General features: G+C 57.1%; 2 protein-coding genes across 8 annotated transcripts in view; one reads left to right on the plus strand and one right to left on the minus strand.

Annotated features, from left to right (window-relative positions):
• The window catches only part of SMAD3 (SMAD family member 3), a 118,276-nt gene that overhangs the window by 95,794 nt on the left and 6,206 nt on the right, over window positions 1-16,276 (plus strand). For all 3 annotated transcript variants that reach the window (XM_077881612.1, XM_077881613.1, XM_077881614.1), the window contains 4 exons: window positions 1,529-1,579; window positions 10,686-10,898; window positions 12,851-12,988; window positions 15,390-15,534. In XM_077881612.1, coding sequence (XP_077737738.1) covers window positions 1,529-1,579; window positions 10,686-10,898; window positions 12,851-12,988; window positions 15,390-15,534 — 547 coding nt within the window. The remainder of the gene's footprint in view (window positions 1-1,528; window positions 1,580-10,685; window positions 10,899-12,850; window positions 12,989-15,389; window positions 15,535-16,276) is intronic.
• On the minus strand, window positions 1,995-10,903 carry LOC144303432 (uncharacterized). 5 transcript variants are annotated; one of them, XR_013370487.1, is made up of 4 exons: window positions 6,016-10,900; window positions 4,976-5,112; window positions 4,707-4,866; window positions 1,995-2,362 (listed from the first exon to the last, which is right to left on the minus strand). XR_013370487.1 is itself a non-coding variant. In XM_077881627.1 (4 exons), the coding sequence occupies exons 1-3, from the start codon at window positions 6,026-6,028 to the stop codon at window positions 4,175-4,177; spliced, it is 609 nt and encodes a 202-aa protein (XP_077737753.1). In that variant the 5' UTR covers window positions 6,029-10,903; the 3' UTR covers window positions 1,995-2,362; window positions 4,154-4,174. The 5 variants fall into 5 exon arrangements, 4 of the variants coding, with proteins under 4 accessions (XP_077737753.1, XP_077737755.1, XP_077737754.1 ...); XM_077881627.1 differs by adding an exon at window positions 4,154-4,364 and having other exon boundaries at window positions 4,707-5,112; window positions 6,016-10,903; XM_077881629.1 differs by lacking the exon at window positions 4,707-4,866 and having other exon boundaries at window positions 6,016-10,903.

Genomic DNA, 16,276 nt, shown 5'->3' on the forward strand with positions numbered 1-16,276 from the left:
TGGAATGATGACTGTTGCTTGAGAAAGAGAGAGAGAGTCTGAGTACAGAATGTGCAGCCAGCCGCGCCCCCTCCTCGGCTCTCCGCCCGCCCCCCACCTCCCCTCCCTCCTTTCTGCCCCGTTCTCGCTGTCCCCTCGTCGTTTTCCCTCTCCTCCCATCAGTGGACCTGCAGGGCCCTGTGTGGACATCCGTGATCTGTCAGTCATAGACACGGGGCTTTAGGGACTTTAGGGACTTTAGGGACCCCCCCTCCCCCAGCCAGTGGGTGGATGGGTGGGGGTCTCCAGCTTCCCCTCTCTTCTTGACTCAAAGTTGTCCATTTGGAAACCAGTCAAGTTGCTGTCCCGGCAGCTGAGATGTGACAGTGTCCTAATTGGGGTCCAAGGACCACCTTGTCTGGCCCTGTGTGCCCCCCAGACACACACCACATGCCCTTCCAGGCCAGGCCTTCGCGGACCCTCTTGTGATTTGGGTTGCCACAAAACGGGAAACCAGCATGTATTGAGCGCCTGCTGTGTGCAGTCACGGTGCAGTCACTTGTATATGCTCGACCACACTTCACGCCTACAAATCACACAATAGATGGTCGTATCCCCGTCTTATACCTGAGAAGGGGAAGAAAAAAATCAAGGCTCCGAGAGGTTAGACCACTTTGCTAAAATCCCGTAGCTGACACTGCTGTCACCCAGCCGGACTCCAGGGCGGTCGGGGAGCCCTTACGCTCCAGGACTCTTCGACCTCCCCTGGTGGATGGGGCTCTGGGGGAGCAGAGAAGCCCATGGCTCATGCCTCACCCCAGGGAGGTTGGAGCTGAGCTGGGGAGCAGGAACAGACCCGCACGAATAGCCCACGGCACCTGCGTGGGGGGCCCGAAGGGGGGGCGTGCACCCCACGGGGCTGTGACTGCAGAAGGGCTCCGCGGCCCCTGGGGCAGGGACGGGATGAGCCCCGCATTTCCAAAGGCCAAGGCTGCGCTTCTCTCTGGGAGTGCGGGCTGGACAGGAGGTGGGGGGCAGGGGGATCGGTAGCTTGGGCTCCAGGCCTCGGGCAGCACGTCCTGCGTCTTCAGGCAGCAGAGGTGCAGCCTTCCTGAGGCAGCTCGAGCATCCCGAGACCCGGGGAAGGGGCCAGATTGGGGTTCCGGGCCAGGTGGGCAGCTGCAGCCCTCTCTGTGCTGCTGGCGGCCTCGGAGCGAGGCTGGGGTGAGGGCCGTCCCTGCCGGGGCGTTTTCCTGGGGGCTCTGTGCCCTGTGCCACGGGCTCTGGTGGGGCCCTCACCCCATCGGGTTCCGGGGACCCCTCTGAGGTGGTCTGCTCATGCCTTCGTCCCACGGGTAAAACCTGGGACCCAGGGAGGGAGGGTCAAGCAAGGACACGGCGTCGGGGCTCCTGCAGGGCCTTGGAGGCTCAGCTCAGGGTTTTCTTCCTGCTGCGTTGAGCTGCCCCATCTTGAGGCAAGCGTTCAGTAATTTGGCTCTCTGAGCCAAGAATGTTCTCTTCGTTCTCACAACTGTGTCTCATCCCGCAGGTTCTCCAAACCTCTCCCCGAATCCGATGTCCCCAGCACACAATAATTTGGGTAAGTATCTCCTCATCTATGGGACTGTCACCCCCTCTAGCTGCAGCGCTGGCTGGTGGCCCGTGAGGGGAGGGGACCCTGACTGCGAGGCCCCGCTCCATCAGCTCAGCTCAGCCTGTCAGGTTTCTGGTTACAGTGATTCTGGGGTCACCCGCAGAACAGAGTAACCTAAGAGCAGCGGTGGCAGGAATAAGGCGACCATGTGCCGGGTTTGTATTTCCCCTGGGTGGCAGTCAGACGTGAGTGAATGAAAATCCCCCAAACCTTGTGCTCAGGAGCCGAGAATCTGTGGTCAGCCAAGCATACGTGTGTGGTTTGATGCAAAGCCACGGGCGGCAGTGCGGACTCCAGCCCCCTGACTTTGGTCGACTGGTTTCAAGATACACTTACTTGGATTTTATCTGAGTATTTCGTCTTATAATGATGTACTTTTTATTTGAAACAGCAGGATGCAGGGAAATCGGGGCGGAGAGGGAAAGCACAATTGCCCATCATCTCCCCGCCCGCCCACGCTGTTGTATCACGGTCCTTCTGATGCTTGCACATCAGGCGTGTGTATTTTGTGCCTTGCCAGTGGAGATCACAGGGTCCATCCATTCTTTTCATTCTTGTTATTTTGGAAATGCATTTCCATATTTAGACGCCTCCTCTCTCATCCTGTCTCATGATGTTTTGGAGCAGCTGGCCCACGTCTCCGTGGCCATCCCTTCGGCCGTTGGACTTCCAGGTCGGTTGTTGTGAGATTGGCTTCTGTGCTCCAGGAGTGGGGTCTGCAGAAACGCTCTGAACAAATGAAACATCCATTCCATTCTTATTGAGGGGATTTTTTTTTTTTTTTTTCTAACGTGCTGGTCTGGTAGTTTTAGAAAAATGTGAGTTTGATTTCATTTTGGCCTTTACTGCTGGGCTTTGATTTGTGGCTCAGGAAAAGAAAGAGTTAATACCCAAGCTCTGTGAATCAGTGGGGGTGGGGGGTGGAGGGCGAGGTGGGGGGGAGCCTGGTTTTTATTCCCAGTTGCTCCCAGTCCTTGACTGATAGCATCAGATGAAGAAAAGCATTTAGAACATTGGGAGATGCCTGAGACCGCTTTCATACAGACTGACAAGTGGGCAGTGTGAAAATGTGACTTTGGGCGAATCTGTTCTAACATCTTTGTAAAATAATATCGCTGTGAGTGTTGGGCTTTGCAGAGGGAAGGTCACATTCCTGACGTGAAAGGACCGATTGAGTTATTAAAAACAAACTCTGAAGGCTAGAAGCTGTGTTAACACTTGAGAAATTAAGGCCAAGACTGTGAGCTTGACTCCGAGTTCCCAGCTTTTGAGGTCAGCTGGCTTAGATTTAATTTGGGGGCCCTTTTTACTACCCACCTCCACCCCCGCCCCATGGCCAAGGCAGCCCTGTCGTCGGTCGGTCGGTCGACAGACTCTGGAACAAAGCCCTTGCCTTTGAAGCCATGCTGCCTGACTCAGTGGTTCCAAATGAAAGTTGTCCCACGTGGTTGCTTGCTGTGGTTTCCCTTCTAGATTGTGTGGACCAGGGTGACAGGATGGTTTTTGAACATGGACCTAGGGCAGAAGTGTCCCATTGACTCAATCCTCCCTCCCTGCTGCCCTGGTCCTCAGGCCCCTTATCTGAGGGTTGAGAATTCTTAGGTCACTTCTCCAAAGGAAGGAATAGCCCCCAAGCCTGGTAGTGCGGAGTAGGGGCCAGTCTGCTGGGAACACCTGAACGGGAGAACGAGTCAACTGATGGGTCGGGGTTCAGATTCCTCCCTGCCTGCAGGGCCCCAGTACCTCCCACCTTCACCCATTCAAGACTATCAGCTTCATCCCTACCTAGACAAATCTTACAGACTTCTGGCATCCTAGCTGGAAGGGGCCGGATGACAGTGACGATGGTGGCAAACATTCCTTGAGAACTTACTGTTTACTGAGTGTTGCACAGGGCACTTTGCGTGTGTTAACCAGTGTCCTTAACCACTTGTAAGATAACAGTATTACAATGTTTCAGTCTCCTGATTAGGAAGCCAAAAAACAAGACTAGTTACCTAATTCCTGCCAACTCACACAGTTAGGAAAAGGGGAAGCTCTGAATCCCGGCCTCCGGGATCCAGATTACATGCTTCCATCTGCTCCCATCACTTAAACCAGCTCCCCCATCACCACCTCCTTCTCAGAACAAAGCTCTAGGACGCTTACTGACTTGTAGCTGAGGGCAGTTGTCAGGTTGAGGACCCTGGGTGGGAGCTCTGCCGACCAGCCTGTGTCTTCCTCCCTCATTGGTTCCCCAGGTGTTTCTCCCAGTCAGTGAGTGTGAGTCCAGGTGGGGGGGTGGGGGGGCGGGGGTTGAAGGGGAATGAATGATGCTGTGGCCTTGGGGATCAATATGGGGATCAATAAGGCAGGACTAAATGTAATTTTAAAACAATTTTAAAACTGGGTGCAGTTGAAGTAGGCGGAGAGGCCAAGGAAGCAGTGGTGGCATTCCAGTGGGGACATGCCTCCAGGCTTGCCAGTGTCCCTGTTTCATTCATTCAGTCAACTTCACTGTGTTTCCTAGTCGGTACTGACCCTGGGGATCCACGTGACCACTCATGGTCTTACGGGCGGGCGGGAGGTATCTGCGTCCCCACTGCGATGCACTATGCCAGGTGCCAGGGGTGCAGGCGTAAGACAAACCATATAGGCCGAGGAGGAAAGTGCCAGATGGGGTAGGAAAGACGACAGAGTTGTGGTGACATGTGTGAGTTGCACCCAGCAGGACAGGTGGGACGCTGTGAGGCTGAGAAGAAGGGAAGGACATCACAGATAGAGGGAAGGGCATGAAAGGCCAGGGCAAGCTCAGAGGAGAGCTTGGCGGTATAGTTGGTTGGGATGAGGAGCCAGATGGGGCTGCCAAGGCTGTGGGGCACTGAGAAAAGAGCCCTGAAGGCCATACTTTAGTGATTCCCTTCTTGCCTACAAAAAAAGTCATTGGCCGGGGCGGGGAGGGGGTTGTTATCTGATGACAGCTTCATAAAGATGAATCTGGCCACTTTATAGAGGTAAAGGTCTAGAGGAAATGGCTGGTGGCCAAACCCCACTACCCTCCCCCATAAATCAAAAAAAAAAAAAAAAAACCCACCTTAGGAAGCTGTTTTGGAGAGATGGTGGCAGGGCCGGGAGGGGCACTGAGAGAGGGCGGCGGGCCTGAATCCGCGGGCGCTTATCGTCAGCCAGCCTTAACTGGGAAGCTGCGGAGGCGGGACACCCAGGAGCTGGGATGGGCTGGAGTGGGAAGGTGCCTGTGGCCATCAGGACAGAGGCTGGGGCTTGCCGCGCACACTTGGGAGCTGTTAGCCTGTGGGCAGCCTTTCCCAAAGTGGGCTCAGGGGGACAGGGTGTTGTCATCACCTGAGTTTGGAAAGCCTTGTGCCGTAGCCTCTGAGCAGTCCTTTGCCCGTGGATCTGCTGGAATGCTTTGCTCTTACAACCTGCCGACCATCTGTGGGACTGCTCCCCGGAAACGTTGACAAAGGTTCGGCTGAATCCTGGGAGTGGATGAATTGCGAGAGGGAAACCCAGCTCAAGAAGGAAAGAAGGCCGGAGAGGGGCTGCCTCGGCGGCAGGGAGGGAGGTGGAAAAGGCTGAAGGTCAGGGTAAGGCCGGGCCCCCGCAGCGAGAGCGGAGGGAGGCCAGTGGGCAGGGGGGCAGGAGAAGCCCCAAGATGACATCGGGAGTTCGGGCACTGTCTGAGCACTTATGGGGGGTGGGTGGAGGTCAGTCAGTGGTATGCACGGGGCAAATACAAGTCAGGATGACAACAGAGCAGGATGGGACATCTCAGGACATCAGATTATTTCCTGCAAAGAAATGATGCAGGGAGAGAGAGAACAGGACGTCTGGTTCGTTCCTCATTTCCTTCCCACTCCAGGCAAGAGGAGGAGGCTCCTGCCACAGCGAGGCCCCTTCTGGCGCTGGGACGTGGGGCAGGGCCCTGATGAGTGACTGGGGGCCAGCTCAGCTCCTTGTCACAGGCCGGCTCCGGGGAGACCCGGCAGCTGTGTCCTGCAGCGACGGGATGCGAGCAGGTGACGAGCCTGTTGTTACACATCGTGCTGGTGCTCGATGAGTCACCTGGGCTTTCCTAAGCGACCAGGTCAAGGATTGGACCAAATGGAGGGGAAGGAAGAGGGAAGTGGAAGGAGGAAAAAGAGAGTGAGCGGGACGCTGCCAGTGAGTAAGTTGTCGCTGCTTTAGCGTGGGACACCGGGGAGGAGCCCTGGCCCGGGAGAAGCGGCCGGAGCGCCCGGGGCTGCAGGGAGTGATGGGCTCCAGCGCGGCCCGTGGAGAAGGTACCTTCCTGTCCTGCCAGGCGCCGGGGCGGGGGGCGGGGCAGCAGGAGGGCCACCAGCTCTTCCTGGAGGACCACGGGCTCTGGGGCCCGGCCTTACCTTGTTCCAGCATCTGCCGCTGCTGCACGAAGCTTTTGCTCCGGCCTCATCAGGCACTGATCCTCTGTAAGCTTAAGAAATCACGGGGATCCCCGGGGGGCTCTGCGGTTTAGTGCCTGCCTTTGGCCCAGGGTATGATCCTGGGGTCCTGGAATCGAGTCCCACATCGGGCTCCCTGCATGGAGCCTGCTTCTCCCTCTGCCTGTGTCTCTGCCTCTCTCTCTCTCATGAATAAGTAAATAAGGTCTTTTTAAAAAAAAAGGAAAAAAGAAATCATAGGCGTCGCAGTGGCAGGGAGGTAGCCGCCGGCCGGAGGCCCTGGCCCCCCGACTTCGCCTCTGGTCTCGGCTGCAGGAAGGTGGTCCGAGGCTGAACGGGCGCGGGCTTCCCCCTGCACACGTCATCTTACAGGTTGGAATTGGTGCACCGGGCGCGGGGACCCGGCCGTCCTGGGCCAGCAGGTGCCATCCCCGGGGATGCCACTGGCTCAGTCGCGAGGGCCACGATGCACAGAGCGACCAGGGGCCGGTTGACAGCCGCACGAGCTGGGGCTGGGAGGTCGAGTCCGGGCAGATGAGGGGCAGGCGGGCCAGGCAGCCAGGGATGAGCCCCGGGGCTGAGCGAGGACCGTGAGGCTTCGTGGGGACTGGTGTGCAGGACAGGAGGTCACGCTGCCTTCCACAGGTGGGGAGGACCCCGACCAAGGCAGTTCGTTCCTGTTCTGACCTTTAGCCTTTGCGGCTTCGGTGCTTCGCCCGCTCCCTGCTTTCGATTCATCGTAGAAAGTTAATTTCCCCCTTCTGTCGCCCCTCCTTTTCCTTTACCGGATTTGGATCTCTCGCACATGTTTTTAATAGGCATCCCTTAATCCAAGTATTGCCTTCTGGGTTTTATTCTGTTTTCTTTTCCTTAAACAAAACAGAAAGTCTATGCCAGCTTGGAATCGGCCTTAAAACTGAAGCCAGCCAGTGCCGTTAGGCTGGCAGGGGGCCAGGCACGAATTCGGTGCCCCACGCCACTCGAGAAGTCTGGCCGGTACCACACTGGTGGGGGCAGGGGGCTGCGCCTGGGGGGAGCTGGAGGTTCCTGCGTCTCCGACACCTCTGCTCTGGGAAGAGAGATTAGCACAGACTCAGCGGTCGGGCCGGGAGCAGGGAGCAGGGCTGTTTGCAGGGGCGGCTTTGGGCACATGCCACCGTCTGCCACTCCAGGTGCGTTGAGTCTTTGGCCCGGAGAAGCGGAACCACCGCGAGGGAGGCAAGTCCCCTTAGCCCTGTAGAGTCGTCCTCCCGGACGGGCCTCCGAGTGGCATGTTTGCACGTCCTTTTCAAGAAGCAACCTTACGCACAGTCGCTTCTGCGTTTGTTGGAAAACTCTTGAAATTAAGGCTGGCTGGCTTGATGGATGTGGGAGGAGATTGCCACCTGTGACAGATTTAAGATTTGCTATCAGAACAAGCATCGATTCCCCTGCAGAACTTGTAAGCATTGTCCACAACCAGATAACAATTCATGTTCCCTTTTTGCCTTGTCTGCTGGGAAGCTCAGAGTCAAGCTGAGTGCTTTCTCAGTAGCTATAACCTCGTGGTTACCCTGTTTATAATATTTTCCTTTCCAGGGTCCTGACTTTTTTTTTTTTTTTTCCCTTGTACTTAACCGTGGTGTGGGTAAGTGAGTGGGGGAAAAAAAAAACCATGAGGACATATATGCTGTTTAAAAACAGGTTGCCATTCAAGGCAGAACCCAGAGATGGTGACCATATGTTCTCATCTGCAGCTCCTCTTGCAGAAGAATCTTGAGGAAGCAGCTGAGAGGTGCCTGGAGGGGCAGAGGTGAAAGGCAGGGCTAGGTTTTAGGTGTTTGCGGAGAATAGTGAGTACGTGGCAGGGAGCACTGCCCCGGGTGGGTCCTGCTTCTGAACACAGGCCAGCTCATCCAAACAGCTCTCTGTAAAATGGTACCCGTCAGACTTTGCCTTGGCCTGACTGCACTGTTACCCCCCACCCTCCCCCACCAGCATCTCCTTAATTACGTGTCAGGCTCCCGAGTCCAGCGTTTTCCACCACGCTGTCCAGTGTGTATCTGCAAGTTGCAGGGATGTTTGGATAAGGGCTCAGATCTGCTTGGGGGGCCTCCTGGGCGAGGACCCCAAGCACGCCTCTGCTTCTGAGATGCCTCAAAGCCCACAGTTCCCCAGAGTGGTTCTGGCACCGTGTTACCCGATGGGTGGCCTGTGGCTTTTCTTTTGATGGGTAGGCTGTGCCAGTGTTCCTGGGAGCCAAGCGCTCGCTCTCCTGTCTGGACGAAGCCCAGGGGGTGCTGGAAGGCTTTATAATTTGGGGTGAGGACTCTGTTCTGTACTTTGCCGGGGAAGCCAGGGCCCGCACAGATCAGCCGCAGCTGCCTCTTCAGGCTGACCCACGCCAGATGCACAGTGACCCAGATGGTTCGTGCTAGATGTCTTCCAGTAAAGCTGCAGTCGCTGCCCAGACCAGGAACGTCCACGCAGCAGGGTCAGCAGAGCCTGCCCCTGGGCAGTGGTGGTCACCAGTCCTTGCTCAGCGCCTCTTGGCTCTGACCCGTTGCCCGACCCCTTTGAGTACGTGGATTACGCTTGGATTTCTTGGGCTTTTTCTTCCTTTTTTTTCTTTTTTAGGGTTTCCAAAGCAACATAGCTCACATTTTAGTGACCACATTGTTTAGAATATAGCTTATCTCATTGGAATGTCGAAGCATCGAGCAAAGCCAGAGCCGGATGTGGCCCATGTGGCTCTGCTGAACCTCGGGCACAGGCCACTGGGCGCTCCTGCCCCGTCACTCCGCCCTCCTCCATTAAAAGTAGCCTCGGTCCCCTGCCTTCCCTCCTCTAATGTCGCTCTATCCTGGGAAGAGAGGAAAGGAGTGAGGATGCTTTTCCTCCCTCCCCTGCAGTGGAGGCCGCTTCAGGAGCAGGATGGACTCAGGTTCACGTACGTGCTCAGCTCTGGTTGTCAGCACCACTTACTGGGTGCTTGAGGCGAGCCCAGCACCTCCTCTGATGTCTCCTGGGCCCTCCGCAGACAGCGTCCTACCCTCCTCTTTTGGTCCCCCCCCCCCCCCCCCCCCCCAGTGGCTGCAGGGACAGATGTGGATGCTGACACTCGGAGCTGTTCGGGTCGCTCACGGCCACACAGCTGGTCAGTGCCCAAGCTGAGAGCGCGTCCCAGGCCGCCTGGCCTTCGAGCTTGCGCTCCTGACCTGGATAAGCCTCTAAGGCGGTGGTTTTCATCCAGGGGCTATTTTGCCCCTTCACAGCTGGCGATATCTGGAGCCATTTGTCACTGTCACGGCTTGGGAGGGGGAGACAGAGGTGTGCTGCTGGCACTTCGTGGGTAGACACCGACCAGGGGTGCAAGCAAGCGGCCCTTGATGCCCAGGATTCCAGGCAGAGACTTCATTGACCCAAGATGAGGTGAGGAGCCGGGTCTAGGTGTCCCTGGCCTCCCTCCAGTTGACACTTTCTGGGGGTGTGTGCTGAGCACAGGGATGTTCCCGGTCTGCATTTCATCACACATGTGGTAGGCGTTTTCTCCGCCCTTAGAGGGATTGTGGGCACAGACCCCACAAGTAGATCTGGGCCCTCAGCCCTGCAGGCCCCTCCTAGAACAGCTTCTGATTTTTTTTTTTTTGTTTTGCTTGTGCTTCACGCACCTCCAGACCCTGTAGAGAAGAGTTCCCAGGGGGCTCTCACTCCAGGAGGTGGCGCGCAGGCGGGAGCAGGGGTCTCCAGCCAGTGCTGAGGCCCGGCCCGGGGAGCCCTCTGTCCCTCGCACCAGCTCCCAGACGCACCCTGAGTAAGCGGCCGCTCCAAATACGTTGAAGAGCCAGAGCGATGGTCAGGCCAGAGGAGGGAGAAGGGGCAGGAGCCTCCCTGGCTCTCCAAGGAGGGATTCGAGTAGTCTGCGAATGAGGTGATACCCCAGCCAGGGTGCCGGGGAGTCCTGTTAGGACGCCGTGGCCCTGATGCCAGGGAGGAAGGCTGGGAGCCGGGCCCAGGGCTGAGTTCAGACCTGCCGAGGTGTCAGATGAGGCGGGAGGAGGGCCGGGTGCCTGGGCAGGTGTGGGCCAGAGTGACCGGAGGTGACAGGAGGGCTAGGGGGTCCCAGGAAAGGTGATGTGGGGTCACATGAGGGGAAATCTCTATTTCAGGGGTTCCCAAATCTTATTAAAAAGAGCCACTGGGGCAGCCTGGGTGGCTCAGTGGTTTAGCGCTTGCCTTCAGCCCAGGGCCTGATCCTGGGGTCCTGGGACCGAGTCCCACGTCGGGCTCCCTGCAGGGAGCCTGCTTCTCCTTCTGCCTGTGTCTCTGCCTCTCTCTGTCTTTCATGAATAAATAAAATCTTAAAAAAAAAAAAAAAAAAAAAAGGTGGCTTCAGCACAAACAAGGCCAGCCAGGCAGGGCAGGGCCGGTATGAGCTAACACGAAATCAAAGTGGCCAGCTCGTGGAAGGCCTTTCCAAACGCGAGAGTACTTTATCACGTTGGGTCCTGAAAGTTTAACACAAGGCACGAGGGCGGGGATCGTACCACCCTCCGGGAGGTCCCCAGCCGTCTTACGAAGCATCCAGGGGACCTCGTTGAGCAGCAGGTGACCGGGGGGGCCTGACCCAGTAGCCTGGCCTGTCTCCCCAGACCTGCAGCCTGTCACCTACTGCGAGCCGGCCTTCTGGTGCTCCATCTCCTACTACGAGCTGAACCAGCGCGTGGGGGAGACCTTCCACGCCTCGCAGCCCTCCATGACGGTGGACGGCTTCACCGACCCCTCCAACTCGGAGCGCTTCTGCCTCGGCCTGCTCTCCAACGTCAACAGGAACGCGGCCGTGGAGCTCACGCGGAGGCACATCGGTAAGGGCGTCTCCCCATCCACCCCCCACCCCCCTACCCCGTGGCCCCAGCAGCCTCCTGCCGGGACGTGGGGAGAGGGCCCGCTCCCCCAGCCAGCCCCCAAACTCTGTATCGCCCTGTTTAGGGGCCAGACCAGGAGAGTTCACGTGGCTTGGTCAGTCCCATTTCCCAAACACGGATTAAGTCTGAAGATGTGAAAGCCACCGAGGAAAACGCTCATTTAAGGGGGCGAGATGGGCAATCTAGGAGAAGGGCAATACATGCAAGTCTTTTGATAAAAGTACCCCTACGGTACTGATAGGTGGGGAGGCAGGCGGTGTCCGTCCTACACGGGTGATCTTTTGTTAACTTCATACGCGATTATTCTGGGCTGCCTGAACAGCACTGGTGCTAACATGCTGCCTCCCAACACCCAGGACAGAGTAGAAGACCACGTCGTTTAGGGAAGAGGAAGGGGTGTGTGTGTCACTGGGGTTGCTCATAAAAGTATCATGCTAAGGATATTCATAATTTTGTGATCCCCAGTCCCTCAGAAGGCCATGGGGATGGTGACATAGGTATTCTCGGCCCAGAGCCCCCCAGGGGTTGGTCTGAAGGGCTCCAGGGCACACTGAGGAGCTGGGCAGCGCAGCAGGAAGTCTGGTCCTCGGTAAACCGGAGCACCCTGGATCTTGTTCATATTAGATGAGGAAGAGTTCATTTGAAGAGAGGGTTTTTATAGTTAAAAAAAAAAAAATTGGAATTTTCCAAAGTTTGGAAGCCGTGGGTTGGGGCCTGTGGGCTCATTCTCCAGGGAATAACCTGATGCCCGGGGAAGAGCAGAGCCTTGCAGAGTCCGCCACACAGTGAGTGTGACAGCCGGTGACAAGCAGCGCCCTGCCACCGAGCTTGCAGCCTCCCCGTGTGTCTTACTTTTTAAAAGATACTGATCCTGGGTGGCATACATAGGTGTTCACTTATGCTCTTCTGTATTTTAAAAATAACATTTCAAAGATTACCCAAACCCGAACACATTTCTGTTCTTCTGGTCTGGGTGTCCCCATCTCTACCTCTGCTTCTGCTCTTGACGGACATGACACGGTGGCCCCTCCACGTCACTCCGCGTCTGCCAGCACCCCGCCTGTCCGTGGCACTCCAAGGAGAACGGGGTGGTGAGGCCGTAGTGAGACCAGGTGGCAGGAGAATACCCAGTGGCCCCCTGGTTTCTCTCCCACTTGACGTCGTGCCTGTAAAATCTGGCTCCTTTTTCCAGCCCTCTGGGCCTCTTCCCCAGAAGCGGCAACAGAGGCCTTCCCGTGCAGAAGAAGAGAACATCCCCTGGCTGAGGCGAGGACTCAGAGTGTTTACGTAACTGCTTGCTTGGATTGCAGAGCCAATTTAAAAATAATTTCTGTCCATCTGGAATGGATTTAAGAGATGAAGGAAAAGTGAATGATATAAACCTATGGAATGTTTTAGAAAAATGCACCGAGGGGAGAGAGGTACAGGGGGTGGCATTAAGCCATCCCTGTCTGGAAGGGCTCCTGGGATGCCTCGGGAGGAGCCCCGCAGGTCTGCTGAACGGGTTTCTGTAGTAGTAGCAGTAGTAACCGCTCACGCTCCGCGGGCACGCGCTGTGTGTGGCACAGCCACCCGAGGAGGTACGTCTTATTACCACCCCATCTTCCAGATGAAGAAACTGAGGCTCAGAGGCGGAGGGCCTTGGTAGCGGCCGCTGTCTAGTCCGCGGCGGGGCACGTCCTGGAGACTTGCCCCGTGCCCTTTCCTTCCGCTCGTCATCTGCTCCCTCCAGCGTTAGGAACCCCACGTTGTCACCCGCCCACCCCCCGCCAGTGTCCCCTGCGTGGGTTTAAGCGTGGGCTCTGGGTCCTGTTGGTCTGGTGAGGCTGGCCCCCTTGGCAGGAGGCCCTGGGGCCGGGGCGCCCGGGTCCAGCCTGACCCCCTGTCTCTAGGGCGAGGCGTGCGGCTGTACTACATCGGCGGGGAGGTCTTCGCAGAGTGCCTCAGCGACAGTGCCATCTTTGTCCAGTCTCCCAACTGCAACCAGCGCTACGGCTGGCACCCGGCCACCGTCTGCAAGATCCCCCCAGGTACGAGCGCTTACCCGCCTGCGTGCCACGGCGCGTGCCTGCGATGCCGGGAGCTGCTTTCCTTTCTCCTCCTCCTGTGTCGCCAGCCTGGAGGTGCTTCACTTGGGGTTTCTCTGGGTCTTCCTGCCTGTGTTCTCCTTGACCCTCCAGGGAGCAGCCTCTGATGGATCTGCCTTTGATCCAGGGGTACCTGCTTGTTGCCTTGCGTGCACAGATGCTCAGGCATTGTGCTTCCTTCCTTCGTGCCACCAACTCGCACAGCATGTGGGCTCTGTGCCAGGTGCTTGAGGGAGGCGGAGGGGTTCAGGAAGCCCTGCTGCTGTCCCCGCAGACCTTACAGCCCAGCTGAGTGTACCAGACAAAGACACAAATGGGCTTAATACAAAGGGGTCCTGAGCACCAGGCAAGCAGCACAGACGAGGTGCTCTTGGATCCAGGCACGAAGAACTCCTTTAGCTGCTGGGACGGATCAGGGAAGACCTCGTGGAGAGGGCTTCGGGCATTGAAGGCTGGTTGGCATTAGGCACAGGGGGGCTGTGGGGTGGGGACCCTGAGGGCATTCCAAGCGGGGGGGATGATATGGGCAAAAGCCCAGAGGTCACGGAGAGTAGGGCACGTTTGGGTGGCACTCTGGCTGGGGAAGGCCATGTAAGAGATGGGAAATGTCTAGAAAGCACGATGGGGCCAGGCCACAGAAGGGCACGAGAAAGCTTTGCTTCTGTTCTGGGGGACCTCTTGGAGGTTTTCTGAGCAGAGCTGATGATTCCCACCTGTGCCCCAAGAAAGGGTATTGGGCTGCACCCCAGAGGGTGGCTGGATAGGGCCACGGCTGCGCAGCAACACGGGTGGGGACTGATCCCATCTAGGCCTCCTGACTTAGAAAACCAAGGCTGGGAGCGCCAGCCGAGCCCCCTGCTCACAGGCATGCAGCCCCGGCCGCGCTGCTAGCAGAACGTGGGCTGTGCCCGGCTGGTACTGAGGGCCACATGTTTTCTTGTCTCGGTGGCAGATGGATAGCAGGGCGATGGGCTTTGGGGCAGGGTCAGCTTAAGCATGCAGAAGGTCCGGAACAACGGTGCCCCGCGGTTTCAGTGCATTGTGGTCGTGTCTGCAGAGCACATCTGTCTCTCTGCTCTCGCTTATTAGTTCTCTCCAGGCATCCTGGCTCCTTAGGTGAGGAGACAGGTTCAGAGAGGTGAAGCCAGCTGCCCAGAGGCACACAGCTGGTGAGTGGCTGAGCTGGGATGAGCCTTAGGACTGTGTGACTGCCGAGTCCAGTGCTCCTGTGCTCCTTGGCTCCGCTGGGAGCCAGGGCCCACTTGCTGCCCTTTGTCACCACACTTCCCCTTGGAGAGAATGAGAACCGGAAGCTCTGATGTATTCCTGGCTTGTTGTGGCCGCTCCCTTCCCCCCCACCTTTTTGGGGAGGGCCGAGTTGGCTGTGGTGGGGCTCATTAGCGCATAGAGGGACCTTCGAGGCCAGCCTCCCATCTGACAAAGGAGACACGGGTTTACAAACAGAGAGCGCCGGGTCCAGTCCCACAGCAAGATTAATTAAGAGTCCAGTGCTGGCCTGTTACTAAACGCCACCTTAGCTCACCTTTTGGGTATTTCTAGCATGTGCTGTTGTCTTTATTTTTTCTGATTGATACATTCCTGGCACTTGGGTGGTAGGATTTCAGGAGATTTATTATAAACTTTATTTGTGCCTGTCTCTGGTTTTACTGCCTGGAGGGTTAGACACACATCTTCACTTTGCTGCGAATGTCACCCTGACCCAGCCGTGTGCCCAAAGGCCAAAGTGTGGCCCCAGTCATTTGCTCTTTCCTGGTCTCAGGTGGATTCACCAGGCAAGCCTGGGACCCTCTGCTGAGCCTCCTGTGGGAGCGACAAGCTGCATGGCCCTTCACCTGGCCTGTTTCTACTGGCACTCCTTCTATCTCATGTCAAGGGCTCCTGTTCCCCGGGTGGCCAGCCATGCCCTACACAGCCATGGGCGTTCTGGCTTGGGTCCATAGAGTCCTGCCTTGGCCCTTTTGCCCAGGGCAAGGCCCAGCTCTCCAAACCATCACTCTTATTCTTGGTAGCCCACTTTACAGTTTTCCTCAGCATTCCCTGGCTCTGGGAGCTAGAGCTTACAGGCCGGTGTTTGATCCGCCCCGTGCGTCAGCAGCACCTCTCCCTTGAGGTGGGGATGGCATCAAGGGCAGGGACCAAGGGGGCATGTCCCTAGCATGGTGCCAAGTGGGGAGTGTGTGGCCAGTGCATGGAATAACCGCGTGCCACTTGAACCGTGTGAGTTATGCCATTCTGGATGACCCAGGGGTGGCTTCAGCCAGGAGTGGGGCACTGGACGCACATGCCTCTGTCCCCATGAGCACGGTTTTTGTTCTCTTGGCAGGGTGCAACCTGAAGATCTTCAACAACCAGGAGTTTGCCGCCCTCCTGGCTCAATCCGTCAACCAGGGCTTCGAGGCGGTCTACCAGTTGACGCGGATGTGTACCATCCGCATGAGCTTCGTCAAAGGCTGGGGAGCAGAATACAGGTCAGATCTGGGTGCCACATACCACGGGGACCCAACTGCACATGACCCAGACAGCAGAGCAGGGGCTCCTCAGAGTTGAGCTAGGCCACCCACACTGCAGAGAGCAGGGGCCAAGGGTCAGAGGCCACGGCCTGGCAGGCCATGAGGGCCTGAGCCACCTAGATAAGGAAGAGCCGGGCACTGTTTGCCCAGCACTTCAGTTTCTCAAGCATCGTAAACAGACATGCTCCAGTTCTTCCTCACCATGTCCCTGGGTGGGGATGCTGGCATCACCCCCTGTGCATGGACGAGGGGACCGAGGCCCAGGGAGGGAAAGTGACTTGCCTGAAGTCACATCATTCGTGAAAAAACTGAGCCCAGAAATTAGGCCTCTTGGCTGCTTCCTCATTGTTCATTTTGGGCAGATGGTTTTAGGATGTCCCTCTCCAGGGACTTAAGTCTTCATCCCATTGTTCTTCCCTCCTCTGGGGCTCTGCCTTTGACTCGGGGGACCCTGGGGGTCTAGGGTATTAAAACAGAGAGGCAGATGGGAGATTTGGGTAGTCATTAAAAAATGAAGGTTATTTGCTGAGAAAGGTTTTTCTCAGAATTTCAATACTGGTTTAAACATGGCAATGGTCGGGTCCACCTGGTCTGCTCTGTTGTCTCAGACCATTCTAGTTTAGGTTTAGGGAATCCAGTCCCTTTTCCTCCCCCAGCTAGACAGGGGTGTGCGAGGGCCAGGGCCATGTGCCCCTCTGGC

The sequence above is a fragment of the Canis aureus genome, chromosome 32 (assembly GCF_053574225.1).
Source record: "Canis aureus isolate CA01 chromosome 32, VMU_Caureus_v.1.0, whole genome shotgun sequence".
NCBI classification, from domain to species: Eukaryota; Metazoa; Chordata; class Mammalia; order Carnivora; family Canidae; genus Canis; species Canis aureus.